Raw genomic sequence first — 25,066 nt, 5'->3', positions numbered from 1 at the left:
GGATATTGCACCCCCATACACAACTTGTTGATACCTATCAGATAGCCAGTCTCCAATCCAATGCACTAATCTAATATCCAACCCCATCTGCTCTAGTTTGACTGTCAACTTATCATGAGGTACTCTATCAAAAAACGTTTGCAAAATCCAAATATATTACTGTGTATCCTTCTCCTCTGTCCAAGGAAGCAGTCACTTTATTGTAATAAGTAAATAGATTACTAAAACACGACCTCCCTTTAGCAAATCCATGCTGTCCATCAAAGATTATACCATTGTTGTCAACCCAACTCTGGATCCTAGTTCTCACAAGCTTCTCCAACAACTTAACCACAACACCTGACACACAGATAGGCCTATAGTTTGATGCTTGAGTTCGATCACCTCCTTTATGAAGTGGCACAATCTTGCCCTCCTTCCACTCTTTAGGAACTTGACCAAGTGCAAGACGCGTATTAAAAAAATATGTCAAGGCAGGTGTCAACTCTCTAGCACACTCCTTCAGAATGCGTGGTGATATATTATCAAGTCCCACAGCCTTATTTACATCTAGTTTACTCAACTCTCCAAACACTTCTTGCTCACTTACAGTCAGTCTCTCCTCCCCATCATCAACTGCTCTTAATCTCTCCATGAAGTCACATTCACAAGATTGAAAGATCTTTATGAATTGCTCATTAAGTATCTCCACAACACATTCTGCAACAGCTGTCTTTATACCATTTCCTCCAATCAATGTCATCCTTCCATAATCATTCTTTCTTTTGCTGGCTACATATCGAAAGAACTCCCGAGGATTCTTTTTGGCTTCATTAGCTAACTGCTGTTCATACCTCTCTTTAGCTACTCTCACCAACCAAGTCACCCTCCTTGCCTGGTCTTTGTAGACCTCATGAAATTGGTTACTTCCACTTCTCTTATGCTGTCTCCACAATGCCTTTTTTTTCTGTATTGCATGCTTAATCTCTTTATTCATCTATCTCACACCTACCTTATTTAACCTTCTCACCCATGGTATACATTTAGACATTGCATCTACTAAATAGTTTTTGAAAATCCCCCAAGCTGCATTGATCTCTTTTCCAGCTAACTCCTCATTCCATGCTACATCTGCAAGCTGTCTCCTGAGCTCTTCATAATTACCCCCCTTGTAGTTCCACATATACCCTTTTTTCACAGGGGTCCTTGCACTGCTGGCAACCACCCAGGTAATCACCTCATGGTCAATATATAATTATAATTATAAAAATAAAAATATAAAAGTATAATAAAATATATATAAAAAAAAGGAAATTAAAGAAATATGCAAAAACAGAAGAAAAATAGCTAAAATCATACAGAAAGCTCACATAGAATCTTTTGATGGATTTATTAATAAAATAGAATAAGACATATATGGAAGACAAGACATAGCCTACAAAGTATTAAGGAAACTTAACAATGAAGAAAGATAGCACAAATCAACATAATCCAAGAGAAATAATATATAAAACAGATAATAATAATGAAGAAATCAATACTGATATGCACTGTACTTCAATCTTTTCGAAATCTGGCTTGTTCATCAGGAAGATGTGCCTCCATATGAGCCTTCAGGCATTCTGTTAGTATTTTCATCAGCACCTTGCCAAGATCTCATTAATGCAATAGTTCTGTAATTGGTGCATTCTAAAGAACTGCGTTTCTTATGAAGAACAACCAAGACCGATTTTTTCCACTCTTCGGGGGCATACCCTGATCTCCATATTTCATTACATAGCTTATACATTTCTTTTACAACTGATTCTCCCCCATATTTTAGCATCTCGCCTATTATGTTGTCATCTCCAGGACTCTTGTTGTTCTTGAGATGTTTTATAGCCTTATTCACCTCCTCTTCCAAGATGTCATTTTCAAAGATCTCTGCTGGCGGAGAGATTGCTTTTAGTTCTTTGATTACTTCTGTTGCAGTATTATTTAGTTGATTTTTATATAGTTCACTGCAATATCTTGTCCATCTGTGTATGATTTCTGTCTTGTCCACCAATACTTTGCCATCTTCATCTTTGACTCTACTGATCTTGTTTGCCACTTCCTATTGACATTTCGTATAAATTTGTAGACCTCTCTAGTTTTATGTTCTCCATAGTACTGTTCAATGTCTTTGCACTGGTCCTCCAACCATTTGGCTTTATCAGATCTTGCTGCTTTCTGTACCTCATTGCATTTTTGACAGTATAACTCATCTGCTGCCTCTGAATTATCTCTTTTAAGTTTCAGTTCTCTTTTTCTTGTACCAATTTTAGGGTTTCCTGAGTTATCCATTTCTTGTTGATCTTTTCTCTTTCAGGAATTACTTCCTCTACTGGTGTTTTAGGACTGTAGTTAGTCGTTCTGCTGTTGTATTTATATTTTGTTATTTATATTTATACTTGGGTAAGAGCTTAGTTGCCAATATGTTCTGATATGCTATTCTTAGCCTGTCTTCATTTAGTTCTGAGATGTCTCTAGCTTTTTTGGAACTTTCCTTTGTACTTCTGTTTCAGTTTTAGTCTTACATTCGCAATCACTAAGCTGTGGTCCAAATCAATATCAGCTACTTGGAATGATCTGCACTGTTGAACTGAGGTTCTCCATTTCTGTTCTATTAATATCAGGTCGATCATATTCTTGTGTTTGCCATCAAAGGAGCGCCATGTCCATTTACGACAATCTTTTTGTTGGAATTTGGTATTGCAAATCATCAGGTTGTTATCTGTGGCAAATTCCAGAAGCATCTCTCCACGTTCATTTCTTTCTCCATATCCAGATTTTCCCATAACCTTTTAATAAAAATAACACAGATTTTCCCATCCTGTGTTATTTTTGCCAATCTTTGCATTCCAGTCTTCTCCAATGGTGAGTATATATTGAATGGTCATGACATTAAATGGTTGGGCACTAAATCTTGCAACCATTATTCTTTCACTAACTGGTTTCCTCTAAGTAACTTGTTACTTAGAGGAAACCTATGCCTTCTTCAGGCTTCCTTTCATTTCCTGACCAGAGAACTCTTCCACCATTTGATTCTCCTGACAATATCCATCTCATTTCTGAAATACCCAATATATCACATCTGTATTTCTTCATTTCTTCTTGAAGCAACTGCAATTTTCCAGTTGCCCAGGGTGTACGGACATTCCATGTACCAATTGATATTCCATCCTTTACAGGCCTGAGTTTTTTTTTTTTTTGTCTTTGTTTTCTGTAACTGATTTTTCGATTCAACCCTGATTACTCGATGGGAACACGGACCTTGTTTGGCCGGTGACATCCGAGCCAGCATGAGTCTTTTCTCTTGTTCTTTAGCATCAGATTTCAATCATGTTTTCTTTTTACTATCAGCACATCAACACTTATCTGACAAACCCTTAGTCTTCCTTGAAGAGCTTGGGAGAGAATCAAGGAGCATATAGATTTAGGCTTAGGACGGCCTAAGCTCACCTTGACACCCTTTCACTCACCACCTCCTTTTCAAAGTTTGGTATCTGAAGTGTTTGGATTTTTGGATTTAAGTTGTGGCTTCTTGTCCTTCTTCCTTTCTCTTATTCGACCATATGAAAATCTTCTCAGTGTTAATATTATAATAATCCTTCTACTGATTAAATGTCTCAAATATATCCCCCCCCTTTGCCTTCTATTCACCAAACTCTGCAGTCTACATGCCCTCAGTCTATCCTTATAATCAACATTGTACGGTCCTGACATAATTTTTGTTATTTGTCTCTGCACCCTCTCCAAGGTTACTTCATCCTATTCAAATCCCAGTGACCAGATCTGAGCACAGAAATCCAGATGTAGTCTGATCAAAATTTTATACAATGGGACCATAACACTTTTATCTCTTTTGGTCAATGCTCTCCTCAACATTGCCACAATTCTCTAAGATATCTTCATAACCTTTGCAATATGTCCTCAGAACTTTAAATCTCTATCCACAATCACCCCAAGATCCCTTATTCCCTCCACTTCTTCCAGTATGACTCCACCAAGTAAATATGAAACATCCCATCTATGGATCCCAAATTTTAAAAACTTACATTTAGTTGCATTAAACTGACATCTCCATTCCTTTTCCCACCCTTCCGACTGGTTCAAATCCTCTTGAAGAGCAGAAACATCAGAACTAATACTAATAACGTTTCCAAACTCCACATCATCTGCAAACAACTGACCATCTCCCTATGTGACAATATCATTGGCATAAAGATTGAGCAGCAATGGTCTTAGGACTGAACTCTGTGGAGCTCTACTTATAACCTTCCTACTTCCTGATTGTGCTCCCCATATGCAACTCTGATATCTGCCAGAGAGCCAATCACCAATTCAGTCCACCAACGTGTTATCTAAACCCATATGATACAACTTACAAATCAACTTGTCATGTGGCTCACTGTCAGATGCATTGGTAAAATCCAAAATAACGAAGGTGTATGCCTTATTTTCATCCACTGCTCTTATTACTTTATTGTAAAAGGAAACCAGATTACTAAAACAAGAGCACAAATCGGCCTGCATAAATAATATTACCCTCATCTGCGTAATTCTGTATATGAGTTCTTACTAATTTCTCCACAAATGCTAACAACTACAGAAGAAATATAAACAGGACTATAGTTTGATACCTCCATTCTACCACCACTCTTATGTAATTATACCATCTTACCCTCCTTCCAATCTTGAGGACTTTCCCCGTTGCAAGACTTTCTTTACACACATCCAAGTAAAAGGCAAAGTCATTTCTATAGCACATTCCTTAAAACACATGATGAAACTCCATCTAGTCCCCCTTTCCTTATTGACCTTTAAAATATTCACGAATTTTCAAAACCTTACACTCAGTTGCATTAAACTGACATCTCATTGCCTTTGTGCATCCTTCCAGCTTCTTCAATCTTATCTTATTCAGAATAGATCCTCTTCATTCACTTCTAACAGGTTCAGCATAACTTCATTTTATTTCAGTTTATTAGTTCAAGTTTATTGCAGTTTTAAGAGTCAGATATTTCTTTATGTTATGTTATTAGAAGTGTATATTTGTATACAGTGTTACCTGCTTTAATAAATTCTATCTTGCTTTATAATTTATACTTACCCTTTTCCTGGTTTTGTATTTAATTTTGTTTTAAACACTCATGACATTTGGCCCCATATATACATTTCATGATGCATTTTTTATGCTTACTAGAAACAGACTTAAAAGTAAGACAATATGGTGAACAAACAGTTGAGATGTTAAATCCTCTTGGTGACATATTATTGCATGTTTTAAAGGAGCATTTCAGGGAGTTGATGACATCCTTGACTTACTTGGTGCCAAGGGTGGGAGGTGGGTGGGGGATACTAAAACCCAGTCTGCATGACTTATTAAGGAGAGTCATGTTAATACTTTATTTACATTTCACAACAGTGGCAGTGTTAGATTAGGAGGGAGAAATCAGTGAGTTGATAGAATATGTGTTCTACACCATGAGACCTTATGCAATAGTAAGCATAATATAATAGCAAGTGGTGTCACTTATAGTCCTAAAATAGAAGTCTGTTTTGTTTCTATTTCAGCACCATCATAGGAGAGAGTTTTTTTTTTGTGAAGGGAGGGTTAATGCATGTGTGATGTTTGTATGGTGCAAAGTTAGACATGGCTATGAGGACTGAATCTAATATAGCTTTTAAGAGTACATGAATAGGCTGCCTATATTGTTTATTCAGTGTTTGTTAAGCATAAGGTTTTATGGTGTAAAGAGTTTTGGAAGTGGATGAGATATGGAGCTTAGGAGTAATACTGAAAGGATCTGAAATTTATCACATATTGAAAGAATTATTATGCCAGAACAGAAAAGTATAGCAGCACAAAAGTATAAAGAGATTACTGTTCCAAGGAATTTAAAATGTCATAAGTGGAAAAGGAGGAGGTGATATAAAGAAACATAAGCTGGTAAGAATTTTTAAGCAGATTAATGAAGATAAGATTATTCATACAGTGACAGATAGCAGAATGAGAGAAGAACAAGATGCTTCTGAAATTGTATAAGATGGAGCAGAGACACAGCAAGGAAGTGAAAGTTGACTTTTGTTTAGTGAGTAGAATGTGAATGGAGTGACTGAGTTCAAGGAACTCCACGAGAACCTAATAATAACAATAACACATCCTTCTATTGATACTTAATGCATATAGACATAGTTCAGATGATATTTATAATGTTGTCCACTTTATCCTGAAAGGAGTTTTGAGGATGCTTAATATATTAGTGAGTTAAATGTGGGCAGGCAGTATGTCATAGAAAGAAGGATGACACACACACACACACAGTAGATATTCAGTTATTTGCAGATGCTTGGAAAATTAGTAAACATAATAACAAATTAGTTAACAGAATACTAATGTGATGCCATTTCAGAGCAATTTGGTTGTCAGCAGATGAATGAGTGTCATCTGTCAAGGTGGATTAAAGCTCTTAAGAGTTTACATTACCTATCAGAGCAAAATTCATTATAACATTGTAAAGTACTGTTGCTGACAGATCAGTATAAAAAGGTAATTGCATCATTGAAGAGGAGAAGGGATGACTGAAACTTAACAAAGCATCAGAGGTGCTTATCGAATAGATGTAAGGAATCTGTTGTGTAGGCAGGGTAAGGGAAGAACAAACTATCTCTGGAAGTTATATAAGGATTTGCAGGGGAGTAAAATACAGAATATGCATGGAGGATGAGGGTGAAAAGAGTCATAGTGAATATTGAGTGTGTCACTATTTGCTACCACCATAGGTCTTCTGCAGTGAGTCTAGTGACTCAATGGAGGCATTCAGATAATACTAATTATCCTTTATATTAAGAAAATTAAGATATCAATATGGAGTCTTTAGATATATGAATTTGAAGTTTTGAATATTTATCACTCATTATATTATGGTCTCTTATACAGTATTACTAATGTTTCTTAATAAAGTTTTAATTTTTTGAAGAAGTAACTATGGTTTTCTTTTCAGTCATATGAAGATCTTGTAGCAAGACTAGAACCAGTCATCATGGTAATGTGCACAAGTTTATTAATCCATCTACTGTACATATATTATTGGTAGTAATAGTTGTAGTAAGTGAGCACACTATCTATCATACCTCTTCATAAACTCATTTGTAAACAGTATACTCACAACCACCTCTGACAACTACTTTTTTACTCAATTTTTAGAGATATCCCTTGTTCTTTCCTCTCCAGCTGGTGAGTTAGCCAGCCTCATAGAGTGGCAGACTTTTTCCTTACAAGAACTGGTGCTTTTCATATGAATATGCAAAAATGCCAGAAAAACACATGCAATTAACAGACATAATACACTTGCCTCATGCAAATGTGTAGCCATAGGTTTTTTTTTTTTGAAAGATGGCAGAGGCCATAATTTAAAAACAACTTTTCCATGTACTGAAAAAGTCATATATTCTCTAACATTCTTCTATAAGCCTATATTTTTCTATTGCATTTGGTCTCTCTCTCTGTCTGTCTCTCTCTTATCTATCAATCTCAGTCTTCATAAGAAGAAGAATTCCATAGCCCTGACACCATTTTGGCCAATTGGCTTTTACATTGAACCATTCTTTATGAGTTGAATATTTAAATATATGTTATTAGTGATGGTGACAAGAAGGGAATGAGATGGCCTAGGATGTAGGGAATACGGATGAATTTGAAGATGGTTCAGGGATGAGTAAGGAGAAAAAGAAATGGTTTGAGGAGGGTATGAAGAAGTCACATCTAATAAGTGGTATCAGTGAAACTTGTTATAGATCCAGGAATAAATTGTTATTCCTGGATCTATATATTTTGCTTCATCATCATCATCATCAAATTCCTGCCATGTACCCTCAAGGGTACATGGCAGGAATCTATATATTTTGCTTTTATAAGCAAAATATATAGATTTTATAAGCATTTGTATACAAATGCAAATTTGTATACAAATGCTAGAAGCATCAGAAACAAGTGAAATTAATGGATGCATTGATCTTGTTAGTTTATCCAAAAATTATGGGAATAAGTGAGACATGATTGGATGAGGATGACATCCTGACACAAATAGAAATGGAAGGGTATGATGTTTTTTTTGAAGATAGAAAGAGTAAAAAGAGAGGCAGAGTGCTATTGATGATAGAAAAAGAGTTATGTCTATACAAGGTAGAGATGCAAGGGTTAGTAGTTTTTGAGTCCCTATATGGTGTGAGATAGAGATGAATAGAATGAAATACATAAGTCAGATATTGCTATAGTATATTCCTGGTAATGTAGAGGGCAGTCACCATGAAAATGTGTAAGCAAATTATGATGATGATAATGATATGAAGAAACCATAAACTATAATAATAATTATTATTATTATTACCCAAGACCCCATGGAGTCAAAGACTCATCTGGGAGGTCCTTTTATCATATACACGGCTCATCATACCATGTTTTAACATACTCAAATTCTCTGCAGACACCACACTCTCAGGCAAGGCATTCCAATCATTCACAACTCTGCATGAAAAAAACCTACTTCTCACTCCCCTACTCACACCCTCTTTATATTTTTTCCAGGAATGACCTCTGGTTCTCCCTTGATCTCCCACCATTTTCTGTAGAATCTCTCCAGCATTGATCCTATAACAACCTCCCTTACTAAGTTGTAGGTCTCTATCATATCCCTGCTCTTCCTCCTATCCACCAGACTCTGTAATTTGCATCTTCTCAATCTTTCCTCATACTCGACATTCTAGAGGTTAGAAACTACCTTAGTCAGTCACCTTTGGATCCTTTCCAACATCTCTTCGTCCTTCTGAAAATCAGATGACTAAATCTGGGTACAATAGTGCCTGAGAGTGTGGTGTCAGAGCCTTATACAATGGAACAAGAATCTCCCTACTTCTACAAGTCAGTGTCCTCCTCATCCTTCCCAGAAGCCTTTGTGTTGTCTTCACAATTTTGGCTATGTGTCCCCTAAATTTCAGATCCTTATCCACTATCACTCCCAGATCTCTTATTTCCTCCACCTCTGACAATATATCCTCACCAAGCATAAATTCTTCATCCCAGCTTTGTTTTCCAAATTTGAAAAGCTTACATTTTGCAACACATTGAACTCACATCCTTCCCGTGCCCAATCACTCAATTTATTCAACTCTTCTTGTAAGGCCACAACGTCTTCTCTACTCTTTATGATTCATCCCAAATATAAATGAAGAAACAATAACGGAGAAACACTGATACAATTCTGTGCAAATAATAAGTTAAAAATTATGAATACATTTTATCAGCATAAAAAACAGCATAAAATAACATTTTGGAAACACAAGAAGGACAGGAATGAGTAATAGATTATATTATATGTAACAAAGTAATATACCCATCAGAAATAGAAGATGTTAGAGTGTTAGCATCAGCTGAAATTGGAAATTATCATAATCTGTTAATATGTAAACTAAGACTTTGCAAGAAATGGGTTTCCTTTAACTGAAATAGCAACAGAGATATTAAAAAAAAAATAATAAAAAATAAGAATAACAAAATCAAGAAGATGGACTCCATGGGTTAATGAAGAAATGAAAATATTAACAAAAGAAAAGAAAGAAAAATATCAAAAATATCTACAAATGAAAACAACAGATAATCGGAACGAATATAAAGAAATAAAGTTAATTAAAAGAAAATAGAAAGCAAACATCAATTTTGGGAATCATATACAAAAGAACTTGAACATGATTTCTATGGTATACAGAAACAAATGTGGAGATTTATTAACACACAAAAGAAGGAAGAAGCAGAATATGTCCCAATATTAAAAGTAGAAATAGAGGAATTAGAAAATTATTTTAAAAACCTTTATAACCTAACTGTTGAAATAAAAGTAGAACTAGGTAAACAAACAAATCAAGAAGAAGAAATAAATACAACAGAAACAAAAATTGAAATAACAGAAATTGAAAAATAGAAAATCACCAGGTCTAGATAATATCAATAATGAATTATTGAAAAATGGTAAAGAAATTATAATTCAGAGTTAAATATATTATACAACCAAATAATAAATACGAAAAAATTCCGGTAGAATGGGGAAAAAAAGTAGTATAACAACACCAATATTTAAAAAAGGAGATAAAAAAAACGAGAAAATTATAGAGGGATACATTTATTAAATACATTAAAAGTACCAACAAGAATCCTAACTTTTCTTCATGCTCAACATTGCAAAGACATTAATCGTCTCTGAACCTTTTCCAAATACATCGTCATTTTTTTGAAAACCAGGTGATCAAATATGTGCATGGTAATCCATTGTGACCTGATCAAACCTTATACAAGGGAACCGTGATATCTTTACTTCTACAAGTCAGCGCTCTCTGACTTTACCATTCCCATTATCTGCTGTGCTGCCCTCATAATTTTAGGTCCTTGTCCACAATCACTACTAGATCTCTCATCTCCTCTACCTTTTTCCAAGATATTTTCACCGCATCCTATTCTCTGCATCCTATTTCTGCTTCCAAAATTTCAAAACCTTACACTTTGCAACATTGAATTGACATCCCCACTAATTTACCCATTCATCCATGTATTCAAGTCCTCTTTACAAAGCCACAGCATCCGCTCTATTCCCGATAGCGCTCACCAACTTTGCATCATCTGCATATCACCATTCAGACCTCTCCCCGTATCATTTATATACAAATTGAACAGTAATGGACCCTTGGGTATACCACTCGTAACTTTCCTCTTCTTAGATATTGCTCCTCCAGAGACAATTTGCTGATACCTATCAGACAGTCAATCTCCGATCCTGCACACTAATCTAGCCCCACCATTCCCATTTAATTACCAGCTTGTCAAGTAGCAATTTATCAAAGGCCTGTGCAAAATCTAAATATACCACTGTATATGCATCATCCTTATCCAATGCATTTGTCACTTTATTATAATAAGTAAACCAATTGTTAAAACATGACCTTCCTTTAACAGTGACAAATTCTGAATCTCTAACTAACCTCTCTAATGCTTTAACCACAACTCTAGACAGACTGGCCTATAATTGAAAACCCTAGTCTTATCACTTCCCTTATGAATCAGAACAATTTTAACCTCTTTCCACTCCTTTGGGACTTGGCCCAGAGCAAGACTCATGTTAATAAGATATGTAAAAGCTGTTGTTAACTCTCCAGAACATTCCATCAAAAGATGTAGAGAAATAGCATTGAGTCCTACAGCCTTATTTACATCAAGTTTATTCAATTCCTCATATACTTCTTACTCACCTACTAACTTGTCCTCCTCCTCCTTTCCTATTACGTTTAAGTTTTGCATAATGTCATATTCACAAGAATGAAATACCTTTATAAATTGCTTATTAAGTACCTCAACTATATCCTCTGTGGCAGTTATCATTCCTCATTTTCACCAATTAATTCCATCCTTCCATAATCATTCTTTCTTCTACTGGCCACATATCAAAAAATTTTCCTAGGATTTTGTTTAGCTGTGTTAGCTAACTGCTGCTCATACTGCACTTTTTGCTACCCTTATCAAGTAAGTCACCTTCCTAACCAATCATCTTGTGCTTCTTCCATAATATCTTCTTCTTCTTCCAGATTTCATACTTTACCTTTTGATTCATCAATTTCACACCTGCTCTATTTGCCCTCTTGATCTTTGTAATACATTCTGATATTGTCTCCACCAAATAGGTCTTGAGTAGGGTACAAACAGCATTGATTTTTTTCCATCCAGTTCCTCTTTCCAAGTTATTGCCACAAGCTGTTTCTTGAACTTTTTATAATCACCAACCTTACAATTCCACATATATCCCTTTCTAAAAGACATCCTCAAATCACTGGTTACTCTGCAAGTGATCACCTCATGGTTACTCTCACTAACTGGTGGAAGATTTGACACCCCTATTTATAATAACATCATCTGATGAGATGATAAAATCCAATACCCTTGATCCTTGTGTACCCTCTGCCCATTCTGCCTAAGGTAATTATCTTTCAAAAACTCCAGAAATTCATTTTCTTTGCTCCCAGATGCAATCTCTTGATCCTAGTCTATATTATCATAATTATAGTCACCCATAATGATCACTTATTTCCACATTTCCTTCTCATTACCTCCATATTACAGATCTATAGCAACATCCAACTAAATACTTCATTCTTTTCACCTACCTCACATCATACTGCCTCAAAACCATGTCCGCTATTGGAAATATAAAACTTATTGCATTGCTTTATGTAGTTGCTACTAAACATATTTAGTGCAGGTCTCAAGGATTCTTTTAACTATTTCAAATAAAAGCTATAACAAATTTGGCATGAAAGTTAACAATTATTATTATTATTATTATTACTATTATTATTATTATTGCATGAACACCTCCATGGAGTCCTAAGACTCATTGTGGGAGACCCAAACTATCAACACAGTATCTATCGTATCGCTCCTTGACATAATTAACAGACAGAGCACTCACAACTGACTCAGGCAATCCATTCCATTCATTCATCCATCACTCTCCAAGTGAAGAATCTAGTCCTCATACACTTGCTAGCCACACTCTTTCCCAACTTCCAGGGATGATCTCTTGTTATGTGGTGAAATATTTCTCCTACATTAATCCTATAAAATCCTTTAGGTAACTTAAATGTTTCTATCATATTCCACCCCTCCCACTCTTTTTAACCTATCAACCAACCTTTGCAATCTACAAACCCTCAATCTATCCTGATAGAGAGCATTCTGCAGACCACTCACCACTGGAGCCTCTCCACTCACTTCCTCAACCTCAAGAAACTCAGGTGACCAGACCTGAGCATAGTGAGGTTTATAACTCAAATATAGAACTGTAGAAAGTGTTTTCACTTGATTACAAATTAAATTATATTTACAAAGAAATCATATTCTTGTTTAATCCTTTATCCAAGTGTAAACAAACAAAATTTGCATGTGAAGTATCTTCATGAAGGCTAATTTTGTATAAAGGCTATTTGTTTACTTCACTTCAGTTACTTTCATTATTGGAAGGGTCAGTAATTCATAGCAATATACAAGTAGATTAGCCATGAAGATATTTCACACATAAATTTTGTTAGAATCGCTGGAGTAAAGATAAGTTTTATTTTTAAGAATATTTTAAAAGAATTAAATGCATTTCATTGAAAATTATTTAATTAGTGATACAGAGACTGAATACATATTAATTATTGAGGTCGTTAGCAGGTTTACAGAGAATTTAGTGCATAAGATTGAACAGTTAATGAAGGCAAAAATGGCAGTAAGAACGACGAGATGCATGGTATGAAAATTGACTGTGTTGAGTGGCGTGGATTTTACTAAGATGGTTTGTTGTTGAAAGTGTAATATCTATGCTTGGCTGAATATGATAAATGTGTTTGTTGAGAAATTAAACAAGAGAATTGAGAGAGTGAGTGAGGGTATGTAGAAAGTGTGTTATATTAATGGACTGCGGTGATTTGAATGAGAGTCATGAATGGACTATCCTTGCCCTACAATTGCAATTTATTTAAATCATCTTGCAGGATATATACATCACCTTTATCAACTATTGCTCTCCCCAGTGCACTTCATTGAATCAAAAGATTCATCATGAGAGACCCACTCTATCCATTAACAGAATACCTTTCGTGCATCTCCTTAAACCTATTTTCACTGTTGAGGCGCTCACAACAACATCTGACAATCCATTCCACTCATTCGCAGCTCTCCAAAGTAAAGAACCTAGTTCTTACACCCTCACTAACAACAACCTTAGTCAACTTCCAAGTGTGTCCCTTTGTTTTCCTCTTACTCCCCATGTTTTGAAATTTTTCTTCTGTGTCAATCTTATAGTATCCCTTTAGTAACTTATGTTTCTGTCATATCCCCTCTCCTCTGCCTGTCAACTAAATTCTGCAATTCATACACCTTCAATTTATCCTCATAAGAAACATTCCAAAGACATATCTCCCAATCCCAATTCCCAAGTAATGCAGGTGAACAAATCTGTGCACAGTATCATATCTCTACCGAATCATAGCCTTATAAAGAGGAATAATAACCTCCCTATCTTTACTTGTCAATGTGTTCTTCAGCATCCAAGTAATCCTCTGAGCTATTTTGCCAAATCTTGCAATATGTCCTCTGAATTTCAGATCTCTATCTACCATCACCCCCAGATCCCTAGCCATATCAATTTCCTGTAAACTACTACCATCAACATGAATATGATGTGTGTAATCTGTTCATCCCAAAGTGCATTACCTTACATTTTACAGCATTGAATTGACAACCATTGTCCTTTGCCTACTCTACCAATTTATTTAAATCACCTGCAAGATATCTACATCACCTATATCAACTATTGCCCTCCCCAGTTTTGCATCATTGGCAAACAACTGAATATCCCCCCCTCTTCAAATCTTCTGCTATATCACTAATGTACAAATTAAAGAGTAGTGGTCCTAGTACAGATCATTAGGTACTCCACAGTCACCCTCATTTGATTTGTTCCACTCCACCATCATCTGATGTCTCAGTCTCCCCCTCTCCCATCCATGCTACAACCTCATATCCATTCTCTTTTGCTCCAACTTATGTAATAGTTTTCCATGCAGTACTCTGTCAAATGCCTTTGCAAAGTCCAACATGAAATGGCTACATCATGGTGTAGCCATTTCCTTTATCCAATTCTGCTGTAACCTTAATATAAAATGTGAATAAATTACTGAGGCAGGACCTACCTTTTATAAAGCTATGCCATCTTCTATAGAGTATCATCCACCCATTTCTGAATTTTACTTTTAACTAAACCTTTCCAATACTTTAACCACCACTCCAGAGATACTAATTGGTTTGTAATTTGCTGATTTTGTCTTGGAACCACCTTTATGTAATGAAACTATCTTACCTTCTTTCCACTTCATTGGAACCTTGAGAGAGCTGAGACTTAAATTAAAAAACTTCATCAGAGGCACTGCCAGTTCACCTTTCACATTCTTGTATTATATCTACTATCTATCTATCTCCCTTCCATCTGATTCAGATGGTTTGGGTATCCTAATGAGGAGGCACGACAAAATAATGCAGCTGGTACAGCACTCCTTCGCTGCATCCCTAATGGAGGTATTCATGACTGTAGTCTGTGTGTGTTCACGAGGCCGGTTTGCCTGCTTGAGGGATGAAAAAACCCCTACTAAACTGGGGAGGAGAAAACTCTACTGCCCACATCCAAGACCGGCTAACTCGGCTATGGCTGAGGGAGATCCTTAAGCTCCTCTCTCTATATATATACACACACAATATATATATAGTGTATATTTTTATGTGGTCTGTAAATTCTGCTCTAGAAACGAAACATGGAACTTTTCCAAGCCACTTTACTCCTCTAATAAGCAGTGTCACTGTCTCACACAGAGCAATGAATTTTATCTCCCACCTAAAGACAATCATAAACACTGATGTCCATGGAGATATGAACCTAGAGGCTGTTGGTTGCAGAGGCATTAAACGTGACATCAAAATCGGAGATGTTAATCTCAGTCCTTTACTTTAAATAGATGATGTTATATATCTAGACACATCCAGTACCATAATAAATTTAGTTTAAACACTTCATCCAAGTGTAAGCAAACAAGGTTTGCACCTGAAGTATCTTCAGGACTGAGGCAACGCGTGGTAAAGGTGGACCAAGCTCTCATCACTCCTTGTCTTAGTATTTCCCATAATGCAAAGCACATCTCCTTGCAGACATATATAATGCTATGCATTAAGGGAAGGGCCAGTACCCAGACCGGTTTCGACCTTTATAGAAGTCTTGTCAGTGGGAGCCAGACCCAGAGGTGGTGATATTAAGGTGAACGCAATGGAGGAGTCATATTTACCTATATGAGTTGTCAAAAGGTGTCTCACCTTATTATTAAATTACTCTGGATTTAGAGAAAGATGTTGGAAGTTCCCCCCCCCCCCCCCCCACACACACTTGGTTAGACCTTTACCACGAGTTGTCAGTCCTGAAGATACTACGGGTGCAAACTTTGTTTGCTTACACTTGGATAAAGGTTTAAACTAAATTTATTATAGTTTAACAAAGTGGAATAAAACTTCCAACATCCAGTACCAGTCTGCAGGATTTCCTGACTAAATTGAATAACTGATATAATACATTTCTTATGAAAATCAACAATAAGAAGCAAAAACAATGAAAAGTGTAGACATCAACTGCATCCTGAATGGAGAACTTGTACACCCTCTGTTCAAAAGGAAACCGAACTATTCAAAAATATAAGAAATTAGTGGTGCCACCTGTGTTAAACTTGGTAAAAGTTTTACAGAAACGCATCAAATGCTTCAAAAAGCATACAGTGATGAATGCTTATCCCGTACTCAAGTTTACGAGTGGTTTAAGCAATTTCAAAGTAGTCGTGAGACATGGATTGAGCAAAGTTAATTATTATTATTATTATTATTATTACATAACACCTCCAGGGAGTCCAAAGACTCATTGAGGGAGGGTACCTGCTCTACAACTATCTGTCTCCACCACTCCACCAGCTGCAACTACCTTCATAATCTACACCAATGCCATCTACTGCCGACCACCACCACTAGTATTTTCACAAATAAACATCGTTGCCCAGCGGGATTCGAGCCCACAGCCTTTTGGCTGGAGAGCTGATACGCTAACCACTCGACCAACCTGATCAAAAAGTGCATTATTTCATCAAAGAAAACCCGAAATCATACGTGAGATTGACTGAAGATGAATTGGAGATTCCAAAATCAACTGTGCACAACATTTGACCGAGAGTTTGGGCCTTCGTAAATTGAATTCACAATTTGTTCCCCACAAGTTGACTGACGACCAAACAATGTATCAAATTGAACAATGCAAGGACCTTATTAAAATGCTTGTAAGGACTCAAACTTCCTTGAAATGATCGTCACTCGTGACAAGATGCGGTGTTTTAAGTATGAGCCCGAAACAAAGCGCCAGAATGCTGAGTGGAGACCACCAGAAGAGGGGCATCTGCAAAAAAAAAGTCGCTTGGAGAAGTCAAAAGTAAAGACAATGCTGATTTGTTTATATGATTCCACTGGCATTATCCACAAAGAATTCGTTCTGCCTGGCCAAACGGTCAATGGTGAGTTTTATCTCGAAGTTTTGAAGCGATTGATAATGAGAATTCGTCGCATTCGAATTGAATATCATGACAACCAACCGATCATCAAAAACACACTGTCACTCTTGGCACTATAACTCAGCTTCTAATGAAACAAATGTCATAAATAGTTGACACAACACTAATGAAGGTTGCCGCTTTCAACAACAAAAAGATACAATAGGTGGCGCCACTAGTTTCTTCTATTTTCAAAAAGTTCGGTTTCTTTTTGGACAGAGGGTGTAGTGTAGGTAAAATATTTCAGCTATTTAAGCACAATTTTTCATGATGACAAATTAAATATGGAAATGGTATGATAGTAAGTTAACTGCATACATTTATTTCTGTGGAATAAAAGAGAAATTAATCAAACACCAAACTAGTTGTTTACACGACAGTGTTAACCCAATTTTAACATATGCATATGAGAGCTGCAATACAAATAAAACACTTTTTCAAAGACTGGAGACCACATATATGAGAGTTCTGAGAAAGATTAGGGTTGTGAACAACCATATTGAACTGCTATATTAAAAACAAGTATATGAGGAAAGAAGTTGACGCTGTTAACATAAGAATGCATTAGCAGAGCTAACACATTCCTAAATGTTTACCAGCAGAAAATGTTTTAGCAGAGCTAACACATTCTCTAGCAGTAATGGTCACTTAAACAGAATGGAGATGAAAAGTTAGTAAAACAAGTGTTTTTGTCTGGATGCACGAAAAAAGACCACAATCTAGGTGGATTGATATAGTTAGAAGTGCCTTAGAAGACAAAAAAATAAATAAGATCTAATAATATTGGATTTTGAAAGATAAGAGATTGATTTGGTCGAAAATTATTGATAGGAAGTTATTAATGATATAACTTTTTCATGAGGCACTGTCAAAATATCTTGTATATGAGGGTGGTCTGAAAGGTTCTTGGCCTAAATGAAAAAAAGAATTTATAATTTCAAAATTATTTTTATTTTTCAACATAATTACCCTTAAGACTAATACACATATTCCAGCGATGCTCCAGCGCCATTATCCCATCCCTGTACTGCTTCTCAGTAAGATCTCTGCAAAATACCCCTCTACAGCTGCAGTCACCTCTTGATTCGAATTAAAATGCTGATCAGAGAGGAAGAGTTTTAGTTTTGAGGAGAGATAGAAGTCAGAGGGAGCCAAATCCGGGAAATAGGAGTGAATGTTCCAATTCATAGTGCATATCCCTTAATTTTCCCATTGTCAAAACACTTTTGTGGACAGGTGCATTGTCCTGATAAAAAAATGATTTTTTTCTTCTGCAAACTGGGTCTTTTCTCAAATTTTTTCATCTACTCTAGTTAAAAGATCGGAATAATATTCTCCAGTTATTGTTTTTACCCTTTTCAAGATAATTAATAAACAAAATGACTTTAGCATCCCAAAACACTGATGGCATGACCTTTCCTGCTGATGGAACTGACTTTGTCTTCTTTGACACTGAACAACTGGCTTCTGTTCACTGTTTTGACTACTGTTTGGATTCTGTTGTGTAATGGTGAATCCAAGTCTCATCCATGGCAATAAATCGATGCAGAAAATCCATTTTATTCTTGTTAAAACGCTCCAAACACTGTTCAGAGAATTTCATGCGAGTGCCTTTTTTGATCTGCTCTGAGCAAGCGCAGCACCCATCTTGCACAAAGCTTTTTCATATGCATTTCTTCATGCAAAATATATCCTACACTTTCTTTTGAAATGGCTATAGTCTCAGAAATTTCATGCACTTTTACTCACTGGTCACCCAATACCATATCGTGCTTGATCAATGATTTCTGGTGTTGTTACACTTTTTGGACTTCCTTCACATGGATCATCTTCAAGGCTGGTATGTCCACGTTTATATTCGGTAAAACATTTCTTAATTGTCGAAAACGAAGGAGAAAGGTGCCCATAAACTTTTATGAACTTCGAATGAATTTCCTTTTGGCGTTAAACCTTCTTTTACAAAGAATTTTATAACTGCACAATACTCAATTTTATCCATTTCAAGGAATACAGACAACACTTTTGCTTCAGACAGCTGTATAAAACAAACTACTTGATAGAATGACTTGCAATTTCACATGGATGCTTATGACAGATGTACCAACTTGGAAAAAAAAAATCTCTTGCCAATAGTGTTGCCATCTATGGTTGAGGCCAAGAACTTTTCAGATCACCCTCGTACTCCATAGGATACATATCAGGAATTTGATTATAATGATAACTTCTGTTGAGCTTCTGTAACTCAGTTGGTTTTGAAAGAGCCCTTAGGTCTGGAAAGATCTGGATTCAAATCCCATCTGCAATGTGAGAATCGTTATCAGTGCTTTTCAATCAAAAGGTGAGTTAGCCAGTCTGATATTGGCAGCCTGGTTGGCCGAGCAGTTAGAGTATCCGTTCTCCAGCCAAAAGGCTGAGGTTCGAATCCACCACGGGCATGGATGTTTGTCTATGAAAATACTAGTGGTGGTAGTGGGCAGTAGATGATGATGGTAGTTGTGGTTTGCTGTAGTTGGTGGGTAGAGTGGTGGAGATGGAGAGTTGTAGAGTAGGTGCCCTCCTTTGATGAGTCTTTGGACTCCTTGTAGGGGTCACATAATAATAATATGAGGTGAAGCATTTTTTTCTCCCTCAAGCAATGGTTTTATCCCTGAAAACAGCAAGCAGCCCTATGAACATACACACACATCTATAGACATAAATAGTTACTCTTGGACAAGGAAGGCAAACAAGAAACCACTTTTACTAATCATCATCATCATCATTATTATTATTATTATTCAGGCCTCCATGGAGTCAAAAGACTCATCGTGGGAGGTCCTTCCTAAGAAACACAAAGTCTATCAAGACTCATCGAGGGGAGGTCCCCCGTAAGAAACACAAAGTCTATTATACCACTCCTTAAACTCATTGACCGTTCTCACTCTCACCACTCCATCAGGCAATGCATTCCATGGTTCAACCACCCTCCATGCAAAGAAATCACTCCTCACCCTCTTGCTCACAGTTTCCTTTCGTAACTTCCAGGGATGGCCTCTTGTCATCACTCCTTCCCGCTGTTCAACCAAGCAAAAGAACTCCCCAGTGTCAACCCTGTAACCACCTCTCAACAGTTTAAAAGTCTCAATCATATCACCTCTCCTTTTTCTATCCACCAAACTCTGCAGTCCACATTCCCTCAGGCAATCCTCAATTAACATGGTACAGTCCTGAAACCATCTTTGTTATCCACCTTTCTACCCTTTCCACAGTTAATTTATCCCCTTCAAATCCTGGGGACCCAATCTGAGAACAATAGTCTAAGTGTGGTCTGATCAGAGACTTATACAACGAAATGATAACCCTTTTATCTCTGCAGGTCAGTGTCCTTCTCATTATTGCAGCAATCCTCTGTGTTACCTTCACTACCTTTGCAATATGTTCTCTAAATTTCAGGTTTCTATCAATCATCAACCCCAAATCTCTTGTCTCCCCTACTTCCTCCAGTATAATTCCTCCCATAGAGTATGCAACATCCCATCGATGTTTCCCAAACCTCAAGACTTTACATTTTGCTAAATTAAACCGATACCCCATTCATTTGCCCATCTATCTAGCTTATTCAAATCCTCTTGCAGGGCTGCCATATCTGCACTATTACTAATAATCCTTCCCAGCTTCGCATCATCCACAAACAACTGAATATCTCCTTGCAATCCACTGACAATGTCATTGATATAAAGGTTAAACAATTTAGGTCCCAGTACTGAGCCCTAAGGAAATCACTATTCCCTAGTAAAGTAGCATTACTACCCAGCCACTCTGTGGATTGATGCACCCAATAAGTGATAGCTTATATACCTATTCTTAGACAGATATCTCTGTTATTCATCAGAAAGTTCACTAACCTCTTATCCAACCCTGTATGTTGTAGCTTAAATGCCAATTTGTGATGTGGCACCTTGTTAAATGCCCTTTTCAAAATCCAAAAAATAATGATAGCATAGGCCTTATCCTTATCTACTGCTCTTGTTATCTGTCTAACCTGATTAGCTGCAATCCAGTATATATATATATACTACATTTAGCTGAAACTGCATTTTATCATGTCTGCTCAAAAGTTTTTTTTGTTAATCCACTGCATTTGAATTTATTTCTGATTTTTTTTTAAAGTTTTCAGTATATGTTTATTAATGAAAATATGTTTATAAGCTTGCTTTCAAATGTATTTTAATGTTTTTATGTTTGTAGGAACTTGAACGTCAAGAAAATGTATTAGTAGTTGCTCATCAAGCCGTTTTGAGATGTCTTCTTGCTTATTTTTTGGATAAAAAAGCTGGTGAGTAAAGAGGAGTTATTTATTTTATTATATAAATTCTTTAATTTTTTTTTTTGTTTGAAATATATTAGCACAGATTTTCAAGCAGAATCAATTTTACTTTATTCACACAGTGCATGTTGGTATGTGTATGCATTTGCACATGGTATATTAGTGGCATGTGATTCGGAATGGTGATAGATGTCTGTTCAGTTTCTCAAGAAGCAGTAGGTGCTGTGAAGACCACATGCCCCAATATTAAAACATCAGCAGTATTCTATGAAAAATGGAAATTAGTGTACCAGTCATTTTGGTGGATCATATGATTGTATTGAATTGTTACTAAGTGACAGCTTATTAGTAGATAATGGAGCAGTTGAGTCAGAGTTTTAGTATTTTCTGAGAGGATAGAGTGGGAGGTGTGTGTGTGTGTGTGTGTGTGTGTGGCAGGGGGGGGGGAATACTGATCATTAAAGTAAATGAAATAGAAGGCAGAGATGTAGAAAGCAGTTTATTTAAGGCTATCTTGTTGTGTAGGATAGAGGCTGACATGATAAAATATATGTATGGTTAGATGCTAGTATAGGCCATAAGTTACTGGAGAGCATGTATAAGAAGAGATTCATTTTTGTTCATTATTTTTCCCCTTTCTTTTAGTGTTGCACAGTGATCAGCATTCATTTTTGAAATTATGGATTCTACAACCGTGTTAAAATAACTCTTTTTATTATCCCGACATTTTGATCTTCATATCAAGATCATCATCTGGAGCATACATAAATATACAAGACAAGCTGCATTACATTTCAAACTGTGAGCGAAACAATGATTTGATCACATGCTACTCACTGGCATGACCTCTAGTGCAAAAAAAAAAAAAAAAAAAAAAAAAAAAAAAAAAAAAAAAACATCAAGCTAGATTTAATTTATGATTACATGAATAAACATTCTTGCTTACAGATGGTTTTCCTTCCAGTAACAGTAATGTCCTATTTCTATTATTATAATTGTTGTTTTTGATTAAAAAAATATATAAATTACAACATGAATAAACATTCTTTCTTATAGATTTTTTCTTTAACAGTGATGTCCTATTTTTTAGTATTAAAGTTGTTATTTTAGATTTAGGATCCTGGATTTTTTACAGTCCTGTTTATAGTTGTTCTTAAGAGAGAAAGGATTCGTGGGACGAATATATGCCTTCCATATGTATGGGATTTTTAGACCATCATTATTGTTTAGATTGGGGGTGGTTGATAATGATCTCACAAGCTTCCTTAAATTTGCGTTCATACCATGTTTTGGTGTGATGTAGACAACTAGTGCTTTTCCAGTCAATTCTATGTAAGTTGTTCAGGGCATGATCAGAAAGGCCAGTTTCACCATAATTATTATATTTGATGTATCATTTATGTTCTTTTTGTCTGATCGGAATTGTGCGTCCTGTTTCTCCTATGTATGGTATTGCAGGTGCAGTAAATATGGTATACTCCAGGGTGGGTAAGCAGAGGGAGGGGGGTCTTCGGATGAGTTGAGTAAGCTTTTTAATTTTGCAGGAGGTTTAAAGGTGGCTTTGAGGTTGTATTTTTGTAGCACTCTGTTTATTTTGTCTGATGTCCCTTTAATGTAGGGAATGGTTATAGTTTTACTGTAGTCTGGTTTGTCTTTGTTTTTTATTGGGGTCTTGTAGAGATTGTTAATAGTGTTTTGGCTGTATCCATTGTTTTGAAAAGTATTGCTGATCACTTTAAATTCGTTCTTCAGTGCCTGTTCACTGGAGCAGATCTTCAGAGCCCTGTTTTTTAGGGTATTGATGACACCTAATTTTTGTATTGGGTGGTGGCAGGAATTTATGTGTATATATTGGCCAGTATGTGTCGGTTTCTGGTAAACAGTGAAGGAAAGATTACCCGAGGGAAGACGTGTGACAAGTGCATCTAGAAGCGGCAGTGTGTTATGTTTTTCAATCTCAGTTGTGAACTGTATGTGTTTGTATTGCTTGTTTAGGTGGCTAAGGAATGTGTCTAGCAGCCATGAGACCAGATCGCGAAAACATCGTCAACGTATCTAAGCCAGACTTTGGGTTTTTTAAAGGGGAGGAACCTAAAGTAAGTTGTTCAAAATGTTCCATATAAAAGTTAGCAATTAGGGGGGATAATGGCAAGCCCATGGCTGTGCCTTCTTTTTGTAAGTAGAAAGCATTTTACCATACAAAATAACCAGAACGTAATACATGTGCAAAGAGCGCCGTGATATCTCGAGGAAATTTGTTCTGTAAAAGAAGAATTGTGTCATTGATTGGGACATTCCTAAAGAGGGCAGAGACATCAAAACTGACTAATAGATCATCTTTTTCTAATGTAATGTCTTTGATGATGTTTATGAAGTGTTGTGTGTTTTTGATATAGGAGGGGGAATGACCTACCAGCTCCTTGAGTGTTGCTGCTAAATTTTTGGCTAAGTAATAAGTCAGGCTATCAATCCCTTCGACTATAGGCCTTAGCGGTGTGTTTTCTTTGTGAATTTTTGGTAGCCCGTAAATTCTCGGGGTACAAGCATAGTGTGGAAATAGTTTTTTGACCGTATCTTCGGACAATGTGGTAATTGACTTAAGTGTACCACCTTACCCCTGTCCTGAAGATATTTTCAGGTGCAAACTTTGTTTGCTCACACTTGGATAAAGGATTAAACTAAATTTATTATAAGTAGATTATTCTCTGTTTTATTTTTTATTCTATTAGTTGAGTTATAGTTAACTAATTGCCATGTGTTATTGTCCAAGACCAGCAGATTCATTTTTTCCACATAAGTGGTTCAGTTTAAGATAATGGTGGCACTTCCTTTATCTGCTCTGGTTATTAAGATGTTCGGATTTGACTTTACTGATTTTATCACTGTTAAGTCTTGTTGAATTAGGTTGCTTGTTACTATTTTGTTATGATTTAAAATGTTGGCGGTTTCAAAACATATTTTTTCTGCTATGTTATTTGGGAATCTTAGGCCTCTTTCAATATTACAAATAAATTCAAGTTTGTTTATCGATTTGGGTGCTATGGCAAAATTTAAACCTTTGTTAAGTATCGAGATTTCGCCTTTATTTAAAGCGTGGTTGGATAGGTTAACTATATTATGGTTACCTGTAGGTGATTGGTGGCTCCTGTTGTTTCTTGCTTCTGGTTGGTTGTTATTGTTCATTGTGGAGAAATTTGCATATGGCGGCTGGTTCGTTCGATCTTTTAGTCTTTGGAATTTGGAAATTAGATTTTCTTTCTTCATTTGGAGGATGTGGTTTGCCGTGTTGTCTAAGAAGAATAAGAAGAGATTATTATTATTATTATTATTATTATTATTACTACATGGGTATCTCCACTGAGTCAGAAATTCATCATGGGAGACTCCCACACACACACTAACTTTTTTACACACAATACCTGTCATATCTTCTCTTCAAAAACTCATTCGCCATCAGGACACTTACAAAAAATTCTGGAAAACCATTATAGTCACCAGTAATGTCGTATGGACATTTTGGTTGACAGATATCTCTGGGTGTGCTGT

General features: G+C 36.1%; 1 protein-coding gene across 6 annotated transcripts in view; it reads left to right on the top strand.

Moving 5' to 3' along the window:
- Positions 1 to 25,066, top strand: part of LOC150109923 (6-phosphofructo-2-kinase/fructose-2,6-bisphosphatase 1-like) — a 463,954-nt gene that overhangs the window by 313,117 nt on the left and 125,771 nt on the right. For 5 of the 6 annotated variants that reach the window (XM_090397298.1, XM_090397313.1, XM_090397290.1 and 2 more), the window contains exons 11-12: positions 7,008 to 7,049; positions 21,442 to 21,529. In XM_090397298.1, coding sequence (XP_090253424.1) covers positions 7,008 to 7,049; positions 21,442 to 21,529 — 130 coding nt within the window. Of the gene's footprint in view, positions 1 to 7,007; positions 7,050 to 21,441; positions 21,530 to 22,165; positions 22,237 to 25,066 lie in introns of those variants that run through there. The other variant, XM_090397312.1, reaches the window with a different exon arrangement.

The sequence above is a fragment of the Typopeltis vanoorti genome, chromosome 1 (assembly GCF_054136105.1).
Source record: "Typopeltis vanoorti isolate ZY-2024b chromosome 1, IOZ_Tvanoo_1.0, whole genome shotgun sequence".
Taxonomy (NCBI): domain Eukaryota; kingdom Metazoa; phylum Arthropoda; class Arachnida; order Uropygi; family Thelyphonidae; genus Typopeltis; species Typopeltis vanoorti.
The sequence above is the reverse complement of the archived record's forward strand: the minus strand, read 5'-3'. Positions and strand labels throughout refer to the sequence as shown.